This window comes from Mycotypha africana, assembly GCF_025528875.1.
Source record: "Mycotypha africana strain NRRL 2978 chromosome Unknown BDF20scaffold_9, whole genome shotgun sequence".
Taxonomy (NCBI): domain Eukaryota; kingdom Fungi; phylum Mucoromycota; class Mucoromycetes; order Mucorales; family Mycotyphaceae; genus Mycotypha; species Mycotypha africana.
Window position 1 is genome coordinate 808600 of NW_026515733.1, and position 24587 is coordinate 833186.

At 39.9% G+C, this 24587-nt stretch overlaps 8 protein-coding genes across 8 annotated transcripts; 2 read left to right on the forward strand and 6 right to left on the reverse strand.

Moving 5' to 3' along the window:
* The first annotated feature begins 1371 nt into the window (after positions 1-1371).
* Positions 1372-5021, forward strand: BDF20DRAFT_697238 (Sac phosphatase domain-containing protein). The gene is made up of 14 exons (XM_053076060.1): positions 1372-1477; positions 1575-1982; positions 2088-2233; positions 2311-2425; positions 2513-2595; positions 2665-2713; positions 2772-2994; positions 3065-3163; positions 3251-3326; positions 3397-3435; positions 3521-3632; positions 3705-3777; positions 3839-4056; positions 4133-5021. Exons 2-14 carry the CDS (start codon positions 1760-1762, stop codon positions 4978-4980), a joined length of 2304 nt encoding a protein of 767 aa, XP_052933521.1. The 5' UTR covers positions 1372-1477; positions 1575-1759; the 3' UTR covers positions 4981-5021.
* A 41-nt stretch (positions 5022-5062) lies between these two features.
* BDF20DRAFT_824952 (Alpha/Beta hydrolase protein) lies at positions 5063-6170 on the reverse strand (the record flags this gene model as incomplete). The annotated part of the gene is made up of 3 exons (XM_053077937.1): positions 5063-5557; positions 5655-5962; positions 6047-6170. The coding sequence occupies 3 exons, from the start codon at positions 6168-6170 to the stop codon at positions 5063-5065; spliced, it is 927 nt and encodes a 308-aa protein (XP_052933522.1).
* Positions 6171-7007: 837 nt separating this feature from the next.
* Positions 7008-9069, forward strand: BDF20DRAFT_915529 (WD40-repeat-containing domain protein; the record flags this gene model as incomplete). The annotated part of the gene is made up of 4 exons (XM_053084331.1): positions 7008-7101; positions 7163-7257; positions 7330-8858; positions 8958-9069. The coding sequence occupies 4 exons, from the start codon at positions 7008-7010 to the stop codon at positions 9067-9069; spliced, it is 1830 nt and encodes a 609-aa protein (XP_052933523.1).
* Positions 9070-9528: 459 nt separating this feature from the next.
* Positions 9529-12985, reverse strand: BDF20DRAFT_838055 (kinase-like domain-containing protein; the record flags this gene model as incomplete). Its single annotated transcript, XM_053079115.1, has 5 exons — positions 9529-11209; positions 11288-11530; positions 11616-11875; positions 11907-12293; positions 12374-12985. 5 exons carry the CDS (start codon positions 12983-12985, stop codon positions 9529-9531), a joined length of 3183 nt encoding a protein of 1060 aa, XP_052933524.1.
* An 892-nt stretch (positions 12986-13877) lies between these two features.
* BDF20DRAFT_825448 (uncharacterized protein) lies at positions 13878-14576 on the reverse strand (the record flags this gene model as incomplete). The annotated part of the gene is made up of 1 exon (XM_053077979.1): positions 13878-14576. A coding segment is annotated over one exon (699 nt), but the record flags the coding sequence as incomplete, so codon positions are not given.
* A 128-nt stretch (positions 14577-14704) lies between these two features.
* BDF20DRAFT_825023 (uncharacterized protein) lies at positions 14705-15639 on the reverse strand (the record flags this gene model as incomplete). The annotated part of the gene is made up of 2 exons (XM_053077940.1): positions 14705-15163; positions 15238-15639. Coding segments are annotated over 2 exons (861 nt in total), but the record flags the coding sequence as incomplete, so codon positions are not given.
* Positions 15506-16222, reverse strand: BDF20DRAFT_886337 (uncharacterized protein). The gene is made up of 4 exons (XM_053081976.1): positions 16117-16222; positions 15959-16051; positions 15692-15891; positions 15506-15550 (listed from the first exon to the last, which is right to left on the reverse strand). The coding sequence occupies exons 1-3, from the start codon at positions 16187-16189 to the stop codon at positions 15692-15694; spliced, it is 366 nt and encodes a 121-aa protein (XP_052933527.1). The 5' UTR covers positions 16190-16222; the 3' UTR covers positions 15506-15550.
* Positions 16223-16548: 326 nt separating this feature from the next.
* Positions 16549-16731, reverse strand: BDF20DRAFT_804668 (uncharacterized protein; the record flags this gene model as incomplete). Its single annotated transcript, XM_053076476.1, has 1 exon — positions 16549-16731. A coding segment is annotated over one exon (183 nt), but the record flags the coding sequence as incomplete, so codon positions are not given.
* Between the last annotated feature and the right edge of the window lie 7856 nt (positions 16732-24587).

Here is a 24587-nt window from a genome sequence, read left to right on the forward strand (position 1 = left end):
GCCCATTGGGATTAAAATTATATAATAAAAAACATGTTTAAACGTAGTAAAATGGCGGGTACCAAAACTAAAAATTGAAATCTTGCCAAAGAGAATAATCTTGAGAAAGCATGTTCAGGACATGGAGGCTATGTTGAGATCTTTTGTTGACTTAAAGGGGCAGTTCTTTCGGTTATTTTAAAGAGAGCTTAAGCAATGGTGTAGGCGCCAACTTATTTCGCTCCTCTCGGGACGAAATTAATTATGCAATAGGATGTAGATTATAGCAATTAAACATATTCCTTCTTTCTATTTATTGAGCATTCTAAGTTATTCTATTCAATGGAGAAAGCGCGTTTACTCAACCGTAAAAGAAAAGATTTCGACCGCGACATTGGCGCTTCAGACAATTAACACAACTGGCGTCCGAGGATAAGAGTATATCCGGAAATTGTCAGTATAATTTCCAGCAGTCTTGTTGAAATCTCAAACAGCTGTGTTTCCTCCCCTTTATGAGGTCCGTACGAGCCAAAGTAGTGACTGACACATCTAAGGCTTTCATAAAGCTGAAAATTGTAAATAGTGTTATTTTAACCAATTTATACATCAGAATTAACAAAAATTTACAGAAAGCCTCTAGAATAACAGAAACAGTTCAAATAATACGTTGGTGGATAACCTCTTATTGAACGGCAAGTGTAATGCACTGTTGCCTTTGCAGCAAGTGCATTTGGGTAGAGCAATTTAAAAAACGATTAAGAAGACAGCGGGCTAGAGAGCTATTATATAAGGATATCTTTACGAAAGATAAGTTACATAAGGAGTCAGACAGCCTCGGACACTCTATAACAATTTGATTTATGCAAAACGGCCCACTTTTATCCAAATTGATTGGTTACCACAAAAGGAAAAATAAGGGTTAAAGGTGCCGGTTTGGACTTTTGACCTTCTTTTTTCTTCTTTGTCATTACTTTTGCTCTTCTGCTTTCTCCGTACAACATTTTCAATATTGTTCATGGATACAAAAGAAGTAGTCTCACTGTATGTTACACCTGAGTCGTTCGTTCTCGTCAAGAACGAGTCTATTGTGGAGATTGACTTCGAAGGGCAGAAACCAACTCGCAAAAGTACTAAACCATGCTTACGTTAGGTGCAACGGCAAAGGGTACCTTTTCTCACCTTTTATTTTGTTCAGATGAGTTTGATAATAAAAACGTAAAATGTCGAAAATATGACATTTTCGGTGTTGTAGGGATTGTAGAAGGTTTCAAAGGTATGATGAAGCGACTATCTTTTCTTTAAGTGGTGGCGTTTGAATAAAGCTGACAGCCTTTATGCATATCATTCACAAACATAAGAAAAATACCTGATCGTTATCTCATCTTTGCAGTCCAAGGGTCGGTTGATGGAGAACCCGGTTTATACTATCGATGGTGTGCTTTGCTTAAGTTTCAATTACCATGAAGCTTGTCAACTATTAGACAATCCACAATTCAGGGTATGATCATCCTTGTTTTTGCTTATTTCTTACATTGAAGTCATCCAGAAAACCATGCTAAAATCATGAAAGACCTTCCCTATTGAAAATAAGGAAGTCAAAAAAATTGATGAAGAAAAAGCATCTGAAAAGTATGAACGACCTATTCACCTGACACAATCCAAGTCGTTTATTCATCGTGTCAAGAGTACCTTTGCAAAAACTAAAAGTAGTAGTAACACAATATTGTCAGCCAGTGATAATAATGGTTTAGACAAACTGTCGACAGATTACCATATTCCAATGAACGAAGAGGCAGCTGTATTGCAGCCGTCAAATATAAATGCAACGTCGACGGAAGACAGTATCAAAAATAATAGTAGTGGTGGAAGCAGATCCCCATCTGTATATTCTGTCTCAACCTCTGCGTCAGATAATGAAGAAAGAGGCGAAAGCGACAGCTATGAGGATGACGAAGATGAAATACTCGAAAAACGCTTAGTTAAACAAATAGTCGAAATGCTTAGTAGTTCTATGTTCCTATATTCAACCACATTGGGTAATACCATCTCGTTTCGGATGCCCTCAAAGATGTTTATTTTCACTTGGACTAATATTTTCATTCATATAGACCTTACGAATAGTTTCCAGAGAGTCAGTAAAAGAAAGAAAGCTGAACCTACTTTATATGCGAATGAAAATATACCACTTTGGAAAAAAGTAGATAAGCGGTTCTGGTGGAATGAGTTTATGTTGCAAGACTTTATCAAACAGGAAGTGAGTATTTTAATAGCATTCGGACAAACTATATTTGTGCATCCTTCATGGCGTTAAAAGTACTTCTTAAAAAAAAGCTTGATGAATGGATTATACCGATCATGCAAGGAACAATCCACATTGAATCATGCCAAATCGAAGGATATGGGTTCGACTTTGCATTAATATCCAGAAGAAGTCGAGAAAGGGCAGGTATGCACTAAATTGGTTTACATTTTCAAATTTAAACAAAATTTGATTGATGTGAAACATTTAAATTGATTCAATATGATGTGGAAGGTATGCGATATCAAAGAAGAGGCGTAAATGAAGAAGGTCAAACTGCCAATTATGTGGAAACTGAGCAGACAGTGATATTTCAGGTAGGCCGAAGAAGAAGAAAATGACCAATGATACTTAAGCTAATCGCTTGGGCATTCAATTTTGGTTAGAAAGATAATGTTACTCATGTTGCATCCTTTATCCAAATAAGAGGTTCAAGTAAAGTATAATTTCCAAACATATCTGAGCACGATTGTACTCACATTATTCATATTAGTTCCGTTATTTTGGAGTCAGTCGCCTTATAGTTTACACCCAATACCCGTGATGGAACGGACAGAGAATGAAACTAAAGAGGCCTTTCATAAGCATATCAATACGCAAATTTGTTTGTACGGTAATCTGACTCTAATTAATCTGACTGAGTTGGTGGGAAGAGAGGCAATTGTGGGTGCACAGTATAGACGATATGTAGAGGACTTAGCAGAGCCTAATGTGAAGTAAGTCGATGCTGGAGGGCTTTCGCATGGACCCAGTTTTACCAACATGTTTTAACAATATCGGTTTTAGGTACGTTGAATTCGATTTTCATAAAGAAACGAAAGGGATGAAGTTTGAGAATATAAGCAAGTTAAGTAAAAGCTTGCAAGACGACTTTGCAAAAATGCAGTAAGTATAGAGCAATGTTGAGCTCGCTATGTAGGAACGTCATATAACGATATACTAAATGTTGCTTCTATTGGGAACTGGCACAAGATACTTTTGGGAAATGTTTAGCGATGATGGCATAGAGAATACTGTATATAGTGAGCAAACAGGGGTCTTTAGAACAGTAAGTATATACCATATCTTCCCATTATTATGGGCTTGAAGTGTTTTAACCATTATCGCTTTATATACAGAATTGTATGGATTGTTTGGATCGTACCAATGTTGTGCAGGTAAAAATATGGAACAAATCTTTGCATAACACAATCTGAAACTTTCCTCAGCAGTAATTATCAATCGTCCTGTTTCGATATGCAGAGTGCCTTCGGTAGAACTGTTCTAAACCTTCAATTGATGCGATTTGGTATTTCAGAATATCCGGAGCAAGGAATTAGATACTATAATGATTTTGAGAGGGCCTTTAACAATGGTAAGCATTTTCGATACGTTAAGTAGGCAGAATATTATAATCAATGCATCATTGACTGAACTTTTTTGGCAGCTTGGGCGAATAATGGTGATATGATATCAAAGATGTATGCCGGTACTAGTGCTCTCAAAAGCGACTTTACAAGGTACATTTTTACCCCCCAATCATGCTCAAATATGCATGCTTATAACCCTAAAATTTGGTAGGACCGGCAAAAGAAATATAACTGGTATGATGAACGATGCATCTAATTCGCTAGCGCGAATGTATTACAACACTGTCAAGGATTTTTGGAGACAGGCAACAGTAGATTATATACTCGGATATCATAAAGCAGAAATATTCCGACACGTACTTCAAAGTACAAAGATGTCAGCGGAACCTGGATTTCAGAAAAGATGGCTCAAGATCCGTTCCGAAGCTAGTAAGATTAAACCTTCTTCCTCAGGGGTGACAATTACTATGAACCGCTACTAATCCATTCTGTATATGTACAATAGTCAATATTAGTAGTGATATCGTTATTGCTGACGACGAAACACGCATTAAAGGTTGGACCTTACGCTCCCCAGCTGTTGTCAATAATATTATTGCTAAACTTGGCCCTAAAAGAAAAACCGCCCACCACTATCGAGAACAACAACTTGCCAAAAAGCATTTTGAAGAAAAAATTGTTCTACTAACGGAGAAGGCTTTATATGTCTGTAGTTACAATTACAAAATGGAGAAAGTCATTCAATTCCGAAGAATCAGCCTTGACACACTTGTCAGTATTCAAATTGGTGAATACATTTTGTCTTCTTTGACACCTGCTTCTCGATCCGAGGATTTTAATTACGGGTTTGTCGTGTGTCATAAGCGTCATGGTGGGTCAGAACGGTGGAACACAGGTAGTATGCTCAATCAACATTTGAGTCTTGCAAATACTGTAAAAACTTCTAAAGATCAACGAGGAGAAGAGGAGCCAGTACCTAAAGTAGAGAATGAAGACATGTTGAAGACAGAGTTAAGGAAAGATAAAAGCGAAGCAGACATCGTTGTGGGACCAAAAGAAGATATAGAAGAAGAAAAACTTGGCGCTGATAATGCTTGTATTGGAACTGAAAACATAGAAACGATCGCATTCAAGGCTATTAGAAATGATATACTAGGAGAGTCAGAGAATCAAACAGAGACTTGTAAGCAGCAAGTTCTTGACATCGTTCATACTATTACTAAGGCTTGTAAGAAATTGAATGACCCCAATTTTATTATTGAGAAGCCTATCATAAGTCTCAAGCAAGCAGAAAAAACTGATGGAGTCTTAAAAAAGATGGGATATAAACTTAAGCGAGCCATCTGGTTATAGCTCTTATTTATTCATTATAACGATAATCTCATGTTCCTAATTTACTGGCCTGTTTTCAAAATGACATTCAAGCAAAATCAACCTAATTTTCTGTTGATGAAGTTTTAAAAGCCTTACTAAAATGTTCATCTAGCAACTTATTGTATCTTGACGGTCGTTCGCCAGGAATACCATGACCACTGCTGTCAAAAACTTCTAAGGGACACTCTAATACTTTACTAATGTGGTATGAATTCTTGGGATTGACCAAATTATCCCAGGTGCCAGTGATAACCAAGACCGGAATGCCTGAGTTTTTGATCTTTAATAAGCGTTCGTCAGATACATAATGCCGCAAACAAGCAGCCATCTGACCTAAATTTCCATTAATTGTCTGCGGCTTAGTGCGCTCGATTCTTGCTAAAGCCGTAGAAATAACCATATCCCGGTTGGTTTCAAACTTCTCGTCTGGATCGTCCTCAACAGTAGGTTTTGAGGAAAGCCATTCCGGAGGATAGACAATCTCAATGAAAGAGCCGAGTTTCAGTTTAGGATCTCGAACAAAAATATTTTTAGTAAGTGTTGTGATGGCTTTAAGCTATCATATTGGAAAGATATATCGAGCGATGAAGACCATATTAGTATGTAATTTTGCAAAGAAAAGGATGAATGACAGCTTTCTTTAAAATCCCTACCGGTGGTATTTGTCGACCAGAAGTTGTGCTTGTTAAAATCAAAGAAGCAAACCTATCTGGCCAAGTGGATACAAGTTCCAATGCTATCATTCCACCCATAGAGATACCATTTAAGTGAACGCGATTCTTCCAACCAAGGTGGTCTAGCATGTCGATCACATCTTGGGCCATTTGAGAGGTTGTATACATTCCTTTTGGAGAATCAGACAATCCCATACCACGATTATCAAAAATGAGAACAGTATATTTGTTTGTCTCAGCAAGATATTTAGTTTGGAGCTCCCATGAAAAGCATGATGAGTTCAAGCCTATATTATAAGATTAATAAGACTAAATGAATCCCCCCACTTGCTGGATTGGGTATGCATGATTTTTCTGTTTGCAATTTTTACCCATAATAAGGCACACTTTTTCAGGGCCATTCCCGTGCAGTTCATAGTAGATCTTGATCAACGGATTATCTCGGCCCTGACCTACTTCGATATGTCCGTTTTCAGATAAAGTAGATAGTGACATATTGAGAATGGTTTCGTAAGTATGAAATTGAAAGAAAAGACTTTTATTTTATAGTGCGCAGAAAACGGATTCTTATTTCTGAAATTGAGCTTAAGAAATTGGATTATAATTGCTTTTTCCACCTGAAAAGTCGAACACATGACAAACACTCAGAATGGAACAGCATCGAACTGTTAATTTTCATGATTGTATTGTGCTGTCTTCGATAAGGCTTGCCAATAGCAGAATCGGCATACTACGGTGTGGCTTTCATCTATATTAGCAACTCTTAGTTCCGTCTTTTTTTAAGTTCGGCTTATCTGACGAAAACAGTGGAAGGCCTTTGGTTGTAGATTTGAGAATTACAATTTAATTTTCTCTATGCCTATTTAAAACGGTAGAGCTATGAATGGATTTTCTCATTTCATATTTTCTGTTCTGCAAACAGTTTTGGAAGCTTGTTAAGGAAGGAACAACAAATTTAACATACCAGTTTTATACGAAAAAGATTACGCTAAAACCTAATAGTACTTCATACTTGAGGTTTTTATTCAAAGCCAGACATACAAAATTTTACGTTAAGTTCAAGAATACTTCCGGCAAAATTAACTCGCCTGCCAACTGGATTGGACTTACTATCGCCGCGCTGCGTTGATCAAACATAGCACACCCTCCCCCCTCAATCTACTTGATAAATTTTGTCTTTTATGCAATGTCTCATTCATTTCTATTCTTATAAATATTGTACACTCTCCTTAATTTTATAGTATCTACGACTATTGAGAAAACCATCTGTACAGCTGTCTTTCTCTCTCCTCTCTTTTTATTCACTTTATTCACAAACTACTGAATTAATTTATGAAAGCCGATCAACAGACCGATGAAGGATACATAGAACAGAAAATGGATGAGCCCTCATTTCTGAATAGTCTCACTGATGACCAAAAAGCAGGTAAATGAAGGGTGAAGAGCCTCTACCTACTTTGCCGAACGAACTTAACAACTTTTTGTAGAATTGGCTTTTCGCCTCTTACGTAATATACCCTTATCAAAAACAAGACAAGTTGTCGACTCATTACAACTTATATTAAATAAAGATCGTATATCTGTAAGCACTATATTGCAACATGATTATCATAATTGAGTCCGGCACTCATTGTTAGGTTTCATTTCTTTATAGTATCTACCGAAAGAGATTGTTTTGAATGTTTTGTATTATCTAGATATCCCTTCTTTGCATCATATGAGCCAAACGTCAAAATTCTGGTTTTATACCTGCCAAGATCAAATCTTGTGGAAATATTTATTTTTGGAACAACAATGGACAGTAAATCAAGCTGCAATTGATCGATACCTAACTTATTGCCGCCCTCGCAGTCATCATGGGATAATTCAAAAAACTTTAAAAGTTATCAGTAATTACGCCCCTGAAACATCTACAACATCTTCATCCAGCTCCTCTTCGTTTATTGTCAACGATGCACCTTTACGTTCTTTGAACAATTTTGAACAATCACAACAACAGCAACAACAACAGAGTCAGGATAAAGAAGTGATATCTCGTGTTATTGTTGAAAGATTCTCGAATACATCTCTTAGCAATAGGCGCTATCCGCGGATCTTTAGTGAAACTGCATATTTTCATTACGATGAATCTGAAGATAGGCGATTTATCAACTGGATGAGACTTTACCATAACCGATTAAAAATAGCTAAACGATGGAAAAAAGTTCAATGTAATATGAAAATGTTTCCTCCACTTCAATCTTATATGATAACAGCGCAACCAACGACAACAACGACAACAGCGACAACAACCATATCTACGGAGGTTGGACCAGCGCAGAACGAAAATATTGAAAATGAAGTATCAAGACCTACAAATGAAAGTACACTTGAACAACAGCATCAGCAACAAAATCAGAACAGTGGTATTTATTGCTTACAATTCAATGATCAAATTTTAATGACAGGAAGTCGAGATCGCTGTATCAAAGTTTGGTCTATCAGAACAGGACGTCTAAAGCACAAGCTACAAGGACATTTGGGCAGTGTCCTCTGTCTACAATTTGATAATCACTATGTAATTAGCGGAAGTAGTGATAGCCGACTCATGATATGGGAACTGCACACAGGAAAACACATTAAGACGTTATATGGCCATTCAGAAAGTGTGCTTAATGTAAAGTTCAAGAATAACCTGGTCGTTAGTTGTTCAAAGGACAAAACATTGAGAACATGGGATTGGAAAAAAGATGATATCAAAGAATCAGACAGCAGACACAACGACAAGAAGCGTGGCGGAGTGACACTCATGGTCTTCCGTGGTCATCGAGCCGCTGTAAATGCAGTACAGTTCAAAGATGACCGGATCGTATCTGCTTCCGGTGATAGAACAATTAAAATCTGGGACATGAACACGGGTCAATGTTTGAAAACTTTGGATTCTCATAGTCGAGGCATTGCTTGTGTGGAATATGACGGGGAATATATTGTTAGTGGTTCAAGTGATCAGTCCATTCGAGTTTGGAATGCGCATACGGGAGAATGTATTCATATCTTGATTGGCCATACAGATCTTGTTCGGACGCTGCAAATGAATCGGACCTTCAAGACCATCGTAAGCGGCAGTTACGATGGTACAGTGAAGATCTGGAATTTGGAGGATGGCAAATTGATAAAAACATTACCACAAACTGCACATGGCAGGTAAGGTGTTGAATAAGATCAATGATCGTATAAAACGAAATACTCAATGTTTGCTCTCACTGTTTCCTTCGATTTCTTTTCCCCGTTGTACAAATATAGAATACTGAATTTGCAGTTTGATTTCAGTAAAATTGTTTGCTGTTCTAATTATGGAAGAATTGTTATCTATGATTTTGCCTCTGGTATCGATACTCAATTTTTGCAGGGCTAATTTAATGAAGTTTAAATGGAAATACTATTTTATAATTAGCTTTAACTGCTTCAACGCGTTCCAAGCATTTAATTGTAGAAGGTAGACGATACGGGTTCAGTGACTTAAGGTTTTGCGAAAATGTAATGCTCAATGGTCGTGGAGCCCTTTTGGCCTTCCGTTTCACGGTGGCCCGCAAGCAATCGTACAAAGCACTCCAGCCAATAACTATTTAAATAGCAAGGGAAATAGTGTTGATGCTTCCCAATTCACACAGATGTGTCTGTATAACGTTGGTTATGCTAAATATATCAGTTCCGCTTTATTTCAATAGAAAAAAATTGAAGTGTCATGCGCCCCAAAGCTTTTTTTTTATTTTCTTTTTCCTTAATCTTATCTATGTATACAATAAAGAATAAGAATAACCACAAATGCGAACTATAAAATGCAGATACGTACGGAAATAATGGCCATTTCCTTCTATTCATTAACCATTCTTTTTGTCGTTGCCGCTGCTGTTGTTGATTTATTGTTATTTGTAACTACAGCTGTGTCAAAATTGGTAACAGTAGTCGGTTGTTGTATTACACCGTCCCATTCTAAATCTTGTCTACTGTAAGGTATAATATGGCCTCTCATCAATCTATGTAAACTGGATACACTTGACCTAGCAACAGAGGTAGTAGAAGTTGGATGACTCGTATTGGGTAGTAGCAATGATGAATAGGCATTACCGCCTGTTATTGAAGTTGGAATATCCGAATAGCGAACACTACTCAAGCTTCTTCTATGGGATTGTTTTGTTGGTATATAAGCTGAGCCATTATTGTCAGTATTAGGAAGACTACTACTACTATTATTATTATTGTTACTACTATTGTGTGCTGTGATGGTAGTAGTCGCAGAAGCAGCAGCAGCAGCAGCAGCAGCAGAAATGTTATTGGTAGCTGTTGGACTTATCGGTAAATCCTCTTGCCAATCTCCGTCTCTTTCCAAATCAATGGTCGTGTTTGCCCAACGTGGCAATCCCAATAGAGAACTACTACTATTACTATTACTTTTTGCAGGACGCTTAATGGTGTAACTGTCAGTGTAATAACTGTTTAAATTATCGACACTTCCATGGTGATAGAAAGCGTTTGGATGTTGCTGATGCTGGTGATAACCATAAGGGTAATATGGGCTGTAGAGCGAACCTTCTGCTGGAGCGGTTTCACTCAACTGGTCTACAGCAGCCCACTGGATCTGTGGTGGTACTTGCATTGTGCCTAATGTATTAGCTCTGGGTCGACCTGCGACGTTTGCGTTAATATTATTATTGCCGGCTGTAGTTGCAGTCGCATTATTATTGGCGATAGTTTCGGACGGTAACGATAAATTGTGATGCAATAGGGATGACTCTTTCATATTATTGTTGATTAACGCGGAAGAATGATGATTGTTATACGATAGATGCGGTTGATAATGAGAACGATCCCGATTATTCGGTTGGCTTATTTGTTGTTGTTGCTGTTGTTGTTGAGGATATTTATATGGTGGTTGAAAGTGATGTGGTGGTTCAATGACACTTGGTAAAGGAGGTATATAAGAAGAAGCGCGTTTATGCTGAGTATTGTTGGTTGAGAAAGTTGGATTTGATAAATAGTTATCAGAATGGTAGGAATTTCGATTGCTATATCCGTTGCTTCTGCTGCTACTGAATAACGGCTGCTGCTTGGAGGAGGTGGACTGTGAGGGTATCGGAGGTTGCTGCTGTTGCTGCTGCTGCTGCTTTCTTGGAATGAAAGGTGGTTGAAAAGGTGCAATAAATTCTTCGCCTGTAATGAAAGGATGTTTTTTGGCTTGTTGAGGCGACCACCGCTCAATTGGGTTTAGGTTTAATAAACCTTGTAGAAAATCAATGAATGCGAGTCGACTCTGCTTTTCCTTTTCAATCTCTTTTCGAGACATTTCCGATTTCCTCAGCATAGGATATTTATTTATAAGGTCTGGCAGTGTTTTTGCCGAAAAATAACGTTTCGAAGGTTCTTCTTGTTTACCTTGTTCACGACAATATGCCTCAATTGACTTGAACTTATAACTTTTACCGCCATTCGATATTTCGCAGTCAAAGTATTGGTGGGCATTTTTACCAACTTCGATCATGTAATTTGGTGGTTTCCTAGCATAGTCAATAACATAAATTATGTTAGTCGACGCGTATATTTCGATACATTGTGTTAGTAAGTATGATAGTTACCCTAGCATTTCAATAATTCTCGATAGTTGATTGTATTCTGAACTACCAGGAAATAAGGGTAAGCCCAAAAATAACTCGGCAGCAATGCAGCCTAAAGACCACATATCAATCGCACTTGTATAAGGTAAACCAATCAAAACTTCTGGAGAACGGTAGAACCTCGATTGGATATAGGTATACATGGTTTGCACTTCATGGCAAGCTGAACCAAAGTCAATCACTTTGATTGTCGGTGATTCTAGACTGTTTTATATAACAGATAAATAAAGAAAAATTAATTAATATGTCTCTGCTGATTATTTCATGCCCACCTCAACAAAATCCATACTTCTTTAACAATATATTTTCAGGTTTCAAATCACAATGGATAATTCTGGCTTCATTCAATACAGTCAATGCATCTAAAATTTGCGCTGTGAAAACTCGTACAAGATTCGTTGATAAACCGCGGAAATGATTCTGCTTGATTAATTCGTAAAGATTGACAGACAATAGCTCAAAAACTAAACAAAGGTGTTTCTTATGTATAAATGTATCTTTGAGCCGCAGTAAGTGATGCTGATCTAGTTCGTCATATTTTTGGTTGAGCTATGAATAAGTATTATAAGTAACATAATACGCTCTCTAAACGGAATATGGCGTAATCATACTCTACCATTTCTAGTATAGCTACTTCCATCATACTCTGCTTAAAGTAGGCCATCTTATTCTTTACCACTTTGACAGCAACGATTTCCTGAGTTTTTGTATTTCTACATTTTACGACTTGGCCAAATGTACCTGATCCTAGCACATCCAATATGAGGTATTTGTGTCCTTCTGTGTTGCCCAAAGTATCATTTACATAGAGTATATAGTCGAAATCCTCGTTATCATATCCATCATTTTTACACGGCTTGCTTGGCTTTGTGAGAACTCTTCTTGGGTTATTCTTGGAGCTATATTTAAACCCTTGATTACAGGATTGATAGGTCGTATTTAACTCTATGGTAAGCATGTATAAAGGCTATGTAAATTTGAAAATATGTGGATTAGACAAAAGAGGGAGAAAATCCACTTTTCAATAAATCATATATACGATTTTACCCCATATCGCTTGCCTTCTCTTGTTCTTTTACAATGAGACATTGGCAAGTCATCTCGGCTGTGAATCTTACGGAATGCGCCAGACATTGCTCGAGAAATGAAATAGTTCTCCTCGGGCATTATCATAGGCTGTTGATGTTGTTGTTGGTACGAGTGATGATGCCGTGACGAAAAGGAGTAAGAAGAACTTAAACGAGGTGATTGGCAAAAACTACTGCTGTTCGGCGAAACCGGTGAGGGTATTTGTTGTTTATTATTGTTTGTTTCATGAAGACTGCGTTGCTGCGGATGTTGCATGGAATTCAAGCTTGAAATGGACAAGGAGGAATGACGAGTATGGCTATTATTATTATTACTATTGATACTATGACTCAAAGATTGATGCCGTTTTAGGTTAGCGCTACTATTGGTAATAGTGGTGGCAGTCTTCGGTGGTGGCGGTACTATGTGCTGCTGTTGCTGCTGGTTATTATCATCCGATATAAGTATGCCTATAAAATTCGTATCTTGATATAAAGGTAATAATTCTTCTTTTTTCAATTGGCTGCTCTTGTTGCTATCTACTGATTTTGCTGGTGACGTGATATCTTTGGTTTGTCGAAAGGATCCCATAGAAAGGAAAAGAAGGGTAGTGGGAAAGAGAAATAAGTATTTCTTTATAAATAATGTTGAACACAGCAAAAGGCGAAAGGAGAAAAAGAAAATAAGTTTTATTCCTAAGATATTCGAAAGATGTAAGCTTCTGTTTCTGTTAAATTTGCGGATCTTTTATTTTACGTTTTCTCTACCTGCTTGCTTTATGCCGTTTTAAAAGGACTGAATTGGCATTACAGTTTATTAACTTTAGATTTGGACAACACACACAAAATTTTTAGACGATAAGGAAATTAAGTTTAAGCGGATGTAAGATAATAGTAGACCGTTAAGAATAAAATGTTAGACAGTTTGCACAACACTAGAAAGTATAAGGTTTTCCATTCTTTTTACCTGTAATTATCAAACTGGGTTCGTTCCAGCGATGTTGAGGGAGAGGGTGTCTTATGATTTTGTCCGTGTAAATTCTTTCGGCCTTCCTAAAGCCTTCTAAATAGCACAACTGATTTTCATCATGTTCTTGGCAGCATTGACGTCTCGATTCCACAGTATATGGCAAGTTTTACATACAAGTATACTGCAGGTCTTAACGCCTTTCAACCTCTCCAAAGTATTGTTCGAACAGCAGGAGCATATCCTGGATGTCTTGTATTCATCGATTTCAAGTACAACCAGGTCTCCGCTTGATTCACGTCGCTTGAGTGCACGCCACAAAACACCCACCGTTCCACATCGGTGACCCTTGAATGCGACATTATCTTTAGCGAACATACCATTGCCAAATACAATGAGAGGTACTTTTTTGACATCACCGACACTGAAAGGTTGGGGCCTCCATTTGGCATTTGAACTACTATTACAAAAAACATGTTACTTTCTATAAGTTGTTGATGATGATTGCTTATGAACTTTACCTATCTTTCTTCTCCAATTTCACTTTAACTTTTGATGTCCCTTCTTCTATACTCTTTTTCTCTGGTGCTCCTTTCTTCTTCTTTTTTCGTCTTTTCTGAGAAGCCGCCTTGCCATTGTTCTTCTTCTTTGAGGCCTTCTTTTCTTTTTCTTCTCTCTTCTTCAATCTGAGATCCTCGTTATACTTTGTACTGCCAGTAATTAGCATATTTACCATTTTGTCTGCTGCACGTTTCCGTCCTTGGTATAAATGAAATCGATCTTTGGCAGTGTCATCACCGTAGAAAGAAAACAAGACTTCCAAGTGCTGTAAGATGTATGCTGCATAACAGTGATATTGGGCTTTGGAGCCTGTCTTGGCAGTTGGCATATCACTTTCGATGCCCTTGATTTTGTCTGCTTTCTTCTGTTCCAGCCTTGCTGAATACCTAGTGCTACCAGTCATATGGTAGTACTCTTTGGTAGAACAGCTTCGCACCTGGTGCTTCGTTACGTTTATCCCAATTGCTGCTGTGAAAACGTCTCTTCTACCAGGATCAATGAAGCAGGGTCTATAACCAGATTCGATTTCGGCATAATCAAAATCTTCCAAAGTCAACCGATGGTCTTCGATGGTTTTCTCTTCTTTTGATTTTCTCTTCTTACTAAAAATAAAGTCGACAGTGAAGCCATCCGAGCGGACGATATTACGGAATAGGGTCTCTTGGCTTGTCTTGAGGTTATTCAAACTGTTGTCACAAAAAATGAAATTCAGTAAATACCAATGACAACATTTCTGCCAAACTTTTTTTTTTTTTTTTTTTTTTTTTTTTTTTTTTTTTTTTTTTACCTATCAAATCCCATCTTTTTGAAGCTGAACAGTTGATAAAACTTTTCGAGTTGATTTGTATAGCCTTTTGGAGCTGTACCGGGAAACATGAATGGGAGGAGCGAGTTGACGCTTTTGGTGATGAAACGCCAATGGAGCGAAGGCGGAGGGAAAGGAAAGAAGCGCTTGGGCAACGGTAATCTACGGACATCGTAAGCTGCATGTTCGTCATGTTCCTTTTCATACGAGGATAGGATGTGCCATAATGCTTTGGTAAACTTGGCGGGATCGGATGATAAGGAAAGCAACGTAACCTTTTCCGTTATAAGTTTCTCAAAGCTATTGCATAGCGTCTCTATCTTGCTTTTGTCTTCTTTACTAAGCATGATTCTATCAGGCCAGTTAGGTTCGCCTTTGCAAATTACTTGGTAGCAGTATGCTTTTGATATTTCCACTGCGTCGGCCTTCTTCATGCTCTGATTATAATAAAGCAAATACAAATGGTTAGAAACTAAGAAATCGAAATTATAGTAGTGATAACAACACGCACAACAAACATGTTTTGCAGCTTATAGGTTAGATATTTAAGCACTCGTTGTTCAAAAAGCTCAACAATAGAGTTAGTATACGAAACGCTTATCTCCTTGGCGGCTTCTGTGAGACAGTGGCTGTAACCTTTAGTGAAGCTCTGACTGATTACTATTGTCGGATGCTTTTCCTTAAAGTCATCAAAATAATTTTTGATGTCGTCGTTCAGCACCTTCTTGTGAGTAACCTTTTTGCCCGTAACGAGTTGTCCAACAGAATACCAAAATTGCTGTGTGAAGACTTCTGAAGGAATGGCATTCTTATTATGCACGAGGTAGGCATTAACAAATAGCTGGCAGCGAAACACTATAGCTCTGATGTCCTTGCAGCAGGAGATGACCTTTTCCTTGAACTTTTTACGAAACTATGGTAAAACGGCACTGTCGATAGGAAGCTTCCTCGCAAAAACAGTAGAATCATGGCCAAGGACAGATGCAATGGCCTCGTCCTTTTGATTGTATGTGATTAGGACAAAGAGGCGAACGAGGAGAAGCATGGTCGTCATTCCCACAACTGGAACACTCTACAGCCTGTGATGCTGTTCTCTTCTTTTTCACTGCTTTCTTCTCTGCTTTAACACTGGCGCTCTGTTTTCTCTTCTTATTGCGAGTCCCAACTATATGTGGAAGAGATGGTCTATTACTTGGCTTGTGTGGCTAAAGACAGGTCGAGGCTCAACTTACCATCATCTGCGGATATAGCTTTATGGTACTTGCATCCCGGGTAATTTTTATTAAAGTGACCCAAATCATTACAGTCCTTACATTTGGTATGCTCTGAAAAGTGTACAATAAGGTTACTAATGTGTCAAACTACACACCGTATAGTGATATGCCATTACCGGACGGATTTTCCTTCTTGGTATGATTTTCTTTCACTGAATTGATTTTATCTATGATGATTGTCTTGTACATGTGTGTAGAAAATAACGTTGGTTTGAAGGTAATGAAGTGAAAGAAAAGAAGAAGAGAAGAAAATAATTGAAAAAGGTGAAAGATAAGAATGATCACTAAATTTTGGCAACATAACATTTCGTTTAACAACATTTATAATAACAGTATGATTTACGCGTTTAATGTCACATTTAAAAAATACGCAGATATTGAAAAATTTGATCCGATACAGTAATTTAGCGTTGGATTTAAACAAAGCTGCCATATGAATGGACAGTACAAACCAGATTTTTGAGACGTTTACTCAAACCTTCAAATTTGGCACAGAGCTCCTGTCTTGCAGCTTGAATTGTTGTCAAAGGTCTCGCATCAAATAATGCTATAAGAAACTCAGTATGTTCTGCAAAAAGCTTCTTTGGTCGAGAGATGCCGGTTCTTGGCTTGCTACCAGGAAGGACTGTACCATCACTAACATTCCACTGATCTGAAAACTTATAAGCGGTGAACCTCGGAATGTCACACTCAACCGCAGCTTTGGGAACTGTAAGCCCAGCCTCTTGGATTAAGTGAATCAACCGTCTAATGCTGTGCTCACTATATTGCTTGCGCTTCTTGGACTTATCCGTTAATGCGATAGTGCTGAATTCTGTTGTTAATTCTTCAACAGCTTCTTCCATTTTCGCATCATCGACTACAGGGCGCCGCTGCATTTCATCATAGTCGACGATCTTCTCCATTTGCCCGAAAGTAACAGCAATTTCATCCAAGTCCATAGCAAAAGTATTTTCGGAAAGCATAGGCTCACTTGCAGGATTATAATTTATGTAATTCATGTTGCAGGGATGTGTTTATTTTAAAGCAAACGAAATCTACTCAAAATATTTCGTCTACCGTAAAAGCCCAGTTCGTCTAAAATCAAAAATCTATAGTCCACTAAAAAAAAAGAAACGTCCCAATTAAGGTACCAACTTCGTCCACAAAATTTTCGAAATCGTCTCTTATGAAACCTAAAATACTGTAATAGCGGAGCCCCCTAACAGATACCCAACACATTGGCAACAATATCACACTCATGGTGAAATAGTGACGAATACATACCGTGGCAAGAACGGTATTGCTCTATTGGTAAATCCCAAATATTCCTTACCAGTACATCACCTACAATATGATCACCCATTACTAGCAAAGTATATACTTTCCTTCACTGTTCACAAGATCCTTATACACTGTCTCTATCTTCCCCCATCTATGTCAACCCCTGATATAACAACCCTTTTAGAACAAATCCCACCATCACTGCCAGAAACCACAAGTACCATTGTATGCGGTGACTTTAATGCCCGAATGGGGTCTCTAACTGGCGATACTACCTTTGATTATCGAGGTAAACTGCTTTATGACTGGATTCAAATTCGACAACTAACAAATTGGAACGCGCGACTATGTTACGGCCAACCTACCTCCTTGACATATCACGGTACGAGTATTATTGATTACTTCTTTAGTGATACCGAATTCAGCTCCACAGCCCTCAACATTCGGGAGGATCTATCACTCGACTCAAACCATAAATTTATGACATTCAAATTCAGGATCCCCACTTCTATTCCAACCACTATATCACCACAGCGACGGCTTTGGAACTTGGGAAAACTTCGAGAACGACAGCATATTGAATCCTACCGTCAGCACTTCAGCGAAATACAGCCAAGCCGACCTGAAGATACTAACCACCTTTTGGATAGAACCCACGCCATTGACCATATAGAACTCTTTAATACAGCAATATGTCAAGCTATTTATGATTCTTTAGACATAGTATGTGGACGCAGAAATCAACAAAGAAGCATAACAATGGAGGATTTTTGGACACCGGCAATGCGCCAGAAGTACGACCAAAAGGAATATTATTACAAAAAATGGCGTAAAGCGGCAGGCATCAATGTCTTACATTATTGGCTTCTCCATCAGCAGACAAAGGCCCAGCTACGATTCATGATCAACCAACGCAGAAAAACAACCTGGCGACAGTTCTGCTCACAGATGAGCTCTCAGGAGTATACAAAATCTATAGCACGATTTAGCAAAATAAAAAAGTCCCGTACCCTCAAACCTTCATTTTCCTGTGTAGAAGGTCCCCAAGCTGCTGCGAACCTCATGGCCTCTCATATGCAGTCTACCTTTTCTGGCCGATTTTTACCACAGGAAACCCGACAACAACCACCCTTGCCTGTCGACACTACCCCCCCCCCACGATACGCTCCATTTTCCCATTGATACTGAAGTTATCAAGGATGCCATCCTTACCTTACCCACGAAAAAAACCCCAGGACCTGATGATATTCGTATCGAGATGCTTCGCCCTATCGTCGACCTTTTAGCACCAAATCTCCTTTACCTATTCCAACTTGCCTGGCAATGGACGTATACACCAATTAATTGGCGAATAGCACAAACCCTCCCTATATACAAAAAAGGAAATCCACTTGATCCAGCTAATTATCGCCCAATCAGCCTCACCTCTACCTTCCGTAAGATACTCGAGCACTGTTTGAAAGATATTGTCTTAACGTCTGGCCCACCCATTGGTCTGGCTCAAGGCGGTTTTCGGTTGGCTCGAAGATCCCTGGATCAAGCCCTTTGCTTAGCTGACATATGCAACATTCTGCGACGACACTATGACACTTCCCCAGTGCTTGCATTCCTGGATATAAAATCGGCATACGATACTGTAGACCGCCAGGTTATTTGGAATAGCCTACGTACCTCTGACATACCACTCCCCCTTCAACATCTGCTACAACACCTTTTTGACGAGGTACAAATTGAAGTCATCCTGCATAATGCCAAATCAGCCCGATTCCACCCCACCACTGGTGTCCTGCAAGGTTCCGTCCTATCTCCTTTACTCTACTCATACTACATCAATGAGCTACCAGCTATCCTACGCTCACCGCCTACGACCCCCCACATCAGTCTGTGATCCCATATCCTATGTCCTCAACCGTCTTCCTACACATCCGATCAACAACCCATCCCAAATACAACACTGGCATTTTCTATGGCCAGCACTTTGTCACATTTTGTTTGAACTCGACTACTTACACCACTCTCAAGAGCCGCCTACAACTCCTCGGTTAGGGCACCTATTGCTCGACTGGTTACCCTCTTCCCCTCCCACAATCCTTTAGTACATAATCCTTTTTACCCTTGAGCCCTAAGGGGTTTTTAGTTTCTTTTAAGCCTTTGGAGCTGCCCCGGGCAATTTAGATAAGCTTAATATCTCGTGTCCATTGGGCTTTAAAAAATTAATATTATGTAATAAAATCTCTGTTTAAACGTAATAGCGGAGCTCTCTTCCGTGTATTTTGTTTTTCAACTAAATCCACCAATCAAATCGCGACATACCCTTCCTAACCCGTAACCACTTTTGCCAACACCATCTCAACCCATTTGACAATGAGTGTTGCATCCTCATCTTCTGAGGCTACCTGGGCAACTGTAACTGCTCGGAAAAGCGCCAGCCGTATCCCGGCGCCATTAAAAAAGGTTCATGATGGCCAACGTGAACATTTCGTTGCTAAGCTGCTTTACGAGGCACCTGACGTGGCTGCTTATTTGCGTTCACAACAAATCACGTCGATCGTCCACTCAACTCTTACGAGTGGGTCGGCTATCTTCAAGTTTCCTTCTAAAATTTTTGATCATTATACCGACGCGTATAGATTGATCACTGATCAGCTTGGCCCTGTCCTTGGGGGATTTAATCCTATCTCTTTACGTAGTACACGTCCCCTTTCCGATTTAATTATTGCAACAAAGTTCAAGTCCGATGATGCCAACACCAAAGCCATTTCGCATGGCGTAACTGTTGAGCATGTCACCTACAAAGCCAGCCGCTTCGTAGATAAGGTTGATACCACTTTCACGCGTGTCAACCTCACCCTCTTTCAATTTGAGGATGAAGCAACCTTGATAAGTAAGCTTAAGAAATCTATGGCCATTTATGGCAAGGTGTGCCAGATCAAGATGCTTACCAATCGAGGTTTCTTTGAGGGCGAACTTTCCATCTTGCTTGACACCAGCGGTAGAGATGACGATGACCCTTCCCCCGTACAACCATTGGACCGTAAACTGTTCTTGTCTGAATGGGATACGTTAGCCCCTGCCAGCTGGAAAGGCGCACCTCCTGTCTGCTACTACTGTCGCCAAGCCGGGCACGTTCGTAAAGACTGTCCTGCTTTGCAAAATTTGACCTGCTATAAATGTCATCGCAAGGGTCATATTCGCCGAAATTGCCGCATGGCAGACGTCCCCGTTCCTGTTTTAAACGTTAATGAGCAAAGTGATACTGACGCCATTGCCGAATATGAAGTACTGAGTGAACTCACCCATAAAGAACGCCCCACCGATAGCCCTACACATTCCTCTACCATCAATGATGAGTCTGGCCTTATCATCCCGAAAAAGGCAAAACGATATGCTACCCGATCAACGACCGCTAAGGCTTCTGTAGATCATACTTTGTCTCCATTCAATACACCCACTGGTACTGCCGGCTCAAAATATGCCAGTATCACTGTTGCTGCCAGTATGGCTCTGGACGAGCCTGCAACACCTGCGCCTTCCGATGCCAACACTAGTTCGGCAACTACACCCCTTTATAGTCGTTTAACTCCTGCTCACACCGATGATATGGATCTGATAATAGATGCGGATACCACTCCTCCCAACATAGTCATGACCGCCCAGGAGGGCAATGAATAATCGACCAATACGCGTCGCATCCTTAAATGCTCGCAGCATTTTCAAGGATGCTAACAAATATACCCAGAAACAATATATATCCCATTTACGTTCCCCTGCTTTGTCTGTTGACATTTTATGTCTCCAAGAAGTATCCGCATATCATTCACAAGACCACCTCACAATCGATCAAATCAAATATTTCCATTCCTTCCTCTTTCCCCAGTGTGCAATCCTACTCTCTAAGTATTGTGCCATTATCTGTTTAAACCCGACGTTATTGTTAACAGATGAAATTGTCACTTTCGATGAACGCTGTTTACAAGCGACCATCATCGATACAGTTACCCGTAATTTTATATGCTCTATCACTAATATTTACGTTCCAGCAACTACCCATGATAGAATGCCTTTCCTCGCCTCCTTGATGTCACAACCGTTTTTTACAAAGGAGGCTCCAGATGTCAGCTTTATTGTTGGCGATTTTAATATGTCGCTAGCTTCTCTATCAACCACTTCAACCAATCCTAGTTTTCATGAATGGTATCGTCACCTCACTCACTATTATGATAACTGCTTCTCTGCAAGCATTCCTACTTTCCAGCTGGGTGTCACTCGCAGTACCATCGATTATTTCTTCTGTCACCGAAGTATTACCGTACGAGTCCTTAACAGAACTCAACGGTACCTACCTAGCGCTTGGACAGACCATGTCCTCATGATGGCTGACCTGTCACCCGATCGTTTGGACGTAGGACCCGGGGTATGGCGCTTCAACCCTTTGCTGCTGTCTAACGATATATTTGTGGATTTATTAAAGACTGCCCTCATTGAGTTCTTTGAAGTCCGTAATAATATCACCTCCAACCCACAAAGTACCTGGGAGGCTCTAAAACATTTATTAAAACACATTGCAGATCTATTCTCCCATGGATCTACTGCTAAAAGGCAGACAACCATTGCCGAACTTCAACACCAACGGGAAGCCCTGCTTTCCTTAAATAAGCCAGCATTCAATATAACCAACAGACAAGTGTCGCTTATTGAACAGAAACTAGACAAATTGCAGGAAGAATCCGCGCAGCAACATCTTTTACGGTCAGCCACTCGATGGCATGAGAAAGGAGAGCGCAATAATAGATACTTTTACAGGGTTATCAAAGAAAGACAAGCACAACGAACGATTCAATCTTTAAAAAGTGGTCAAGATGGCCCTGTCTTAACTAGTACTAATGCTATCCTTGAGGAAGCTCATATGTTCTATAGCAACCTTTATCGCCCTGAGCCTATCGACCTGTCGGCAGTTCAAACGTTACTCGATAATGTTCCGCAGGCGATTGGTCTTACAAACGCTCAACAGAATGATCTTACAGCATCGCCCACGTCAGAAGAACTAATTTCTATAGTTAACCACTTGCCCTCACAAAAAAGTCCTGGTTTAGATGGCATACCGTATGAGGTTTACCGCCATCTGCTTTCCTGGAACATTCCGGGCTTTAAGCAACTCTTCCTTCAAGTGTATGCTGACGCCTTTGAAAATATTTTCCCAGCCACCTGGAAACAAACACGGATGGTCTTACTGTACAAAAAGGGAGACCCTGAACTCTTACAGAACTGGCTCTATCGATGATCAACACTGATGCGAAGATTTTCACAAAACTATTAGCTAATAGGTTCAATGTCGTTTTACCACAGCTGATTAATCGCTATCAGACTGGCTTTTTACCGCACCGACTAATCTCGGATAATGGGTGGGTTAACCAAATACTAATGTCACATTATAGCCATTGTGGTATGTCTCACCCTGCTGTTGCTGTCCTCCTTGATCAAGAAAAAGCATATGACCGAGTACATCCTACCTACCTTCAGATGGTTATGAAGCATTTCGGCTTTCCTGCTTCCCTCGTATCTTGTTTATCTAGCCTATTTTTTGACACAGAAATATCCCTTAACATCAATGGATGGTTAAGTGCTCCCGTTCGCCAACAACGTGGCCTTCGGCAGGGAGACCCCTTATCACCACTGTTGTTCAATTTAGCTTTCGAACCCTTACTACGTACCATTTTGTCGAGCCCTGACATCAAGGGCGTTTCACTGCTCTCAACCTCCGCCTCCTCTAGTCGATATGGACAACTTCTAGCTCGCAGTCTGAGTGTCCGTTTTGAACCACAGCCTTTGTTTGACTGGCAAAACCCCCCCTCGTTTCAAATTATTGAGCTATGCGGATGATTTAGAGGTTTTCTTGACCACACCTACGGAATGGCGTGTCTTGAAAGACCTCCTTACAGTTTATGGTAACGCTAGTAATGCCCGTGTCAATTTGACAAAAACAGAAATTGTTTCCCTCTCTGGACATCCGCATACGGCATGGCTCCATATTGCTAATCAGGAATCTGTAACCTTTCATACAGCTGAAAGTCCATCTGCTGCCAAATATCTTGGCTATCCTCTCTTCTCAACCAATGCTCAACTAAAACACTATCTAGCTTCCCTTGAACTGAAAATAGTCCGTCACTGTAACCTCCTGAAACAACGGGGATTGTCTGTCCGAGGTGCCTCACTAGTTGCTAATTCCTTGATACTTAGTAAGTTATGGCATCTCCTGCGTGTTGTAGTTGTTCCGGTGGACTGGCTTGATAAGCTTCGTAGCATTGTCCGGTCTTTTGTGGTTCCTTTCTGGCCTGCTCCATCGTGGGAGCGCTTGTGCTCACCTAAACGTTTTGGTGGTTTAGGCTTAGTGGATCTGCACCGACAACAATTAGCTCTTCATCTTGTGTATGTTCAGCGCCTTCTACAGCCCCCTTCATCAACCGATTTTGTCTCCCCATTACTGGCACATTGTATCCAAGTGTACACCGGTCAGTTGTCCTTACTACCATGGATTTTATCGACTGCCACTAATCGTTCATCATTTCGCTTCCTTCCGAATATGATCCACCTATGTTCTCTGCTGATGAAACTTCCTTCATCATCTCTTTCCTCCTCATGGCATGGCCGCTGGATTGCTGATTTGCCCCTTCGTAGTGCCTTACAGCGTTCCCCCTCGTTTGTAGGCCCCTTACCCGTGGATCTCAATAGCCTCCCACGGCATTTAATCGTCTCTACTGTTCTCCTTTGGTCTTCGATAACTAACTGCTTCTACACGCTAGGGTATACGTATTTTCAGGACTATCCGAAACTGAAAAGGATACCTAGTTTACTTTCCCAAGGTGTAATACAATGGCTTCCTTTTATTCAGAACCGATTGATTGACGTCCGGGCCCCTCCTCCGGCTGCTGCTCCTACGCCCACTTCACGATGGCCTAATGTATCTTACAGCTCCTTATGGTTGCCTGATATGTCCCAGTGGTGTGTACTTTCTGGTTCTCAGAACAATACCACCATATTAAAGCTTTCGCTTGGTATGCTACGGCTATACTGGCATCCTGATTATTCCGTTTTTAGTGACCCTCCTCGGATTCCTCAAGTGTTTCCTTTATGTTATCGGCCTCCGGCTCAATGGAAACGGTTCTGGTCACTCTCAATCCCTCATGCAGTGCTAACTCCATGGTGGCGTTTATGGCATAATTGCATTGGTTACAGAGCTTGGCTGTTTTCCATCAATCCTGTCATAGCTGACTCCCCTCTTTGCCGCCATTGCAGAGACTCCCCTGAGGATGGTTTTCATTTTTTC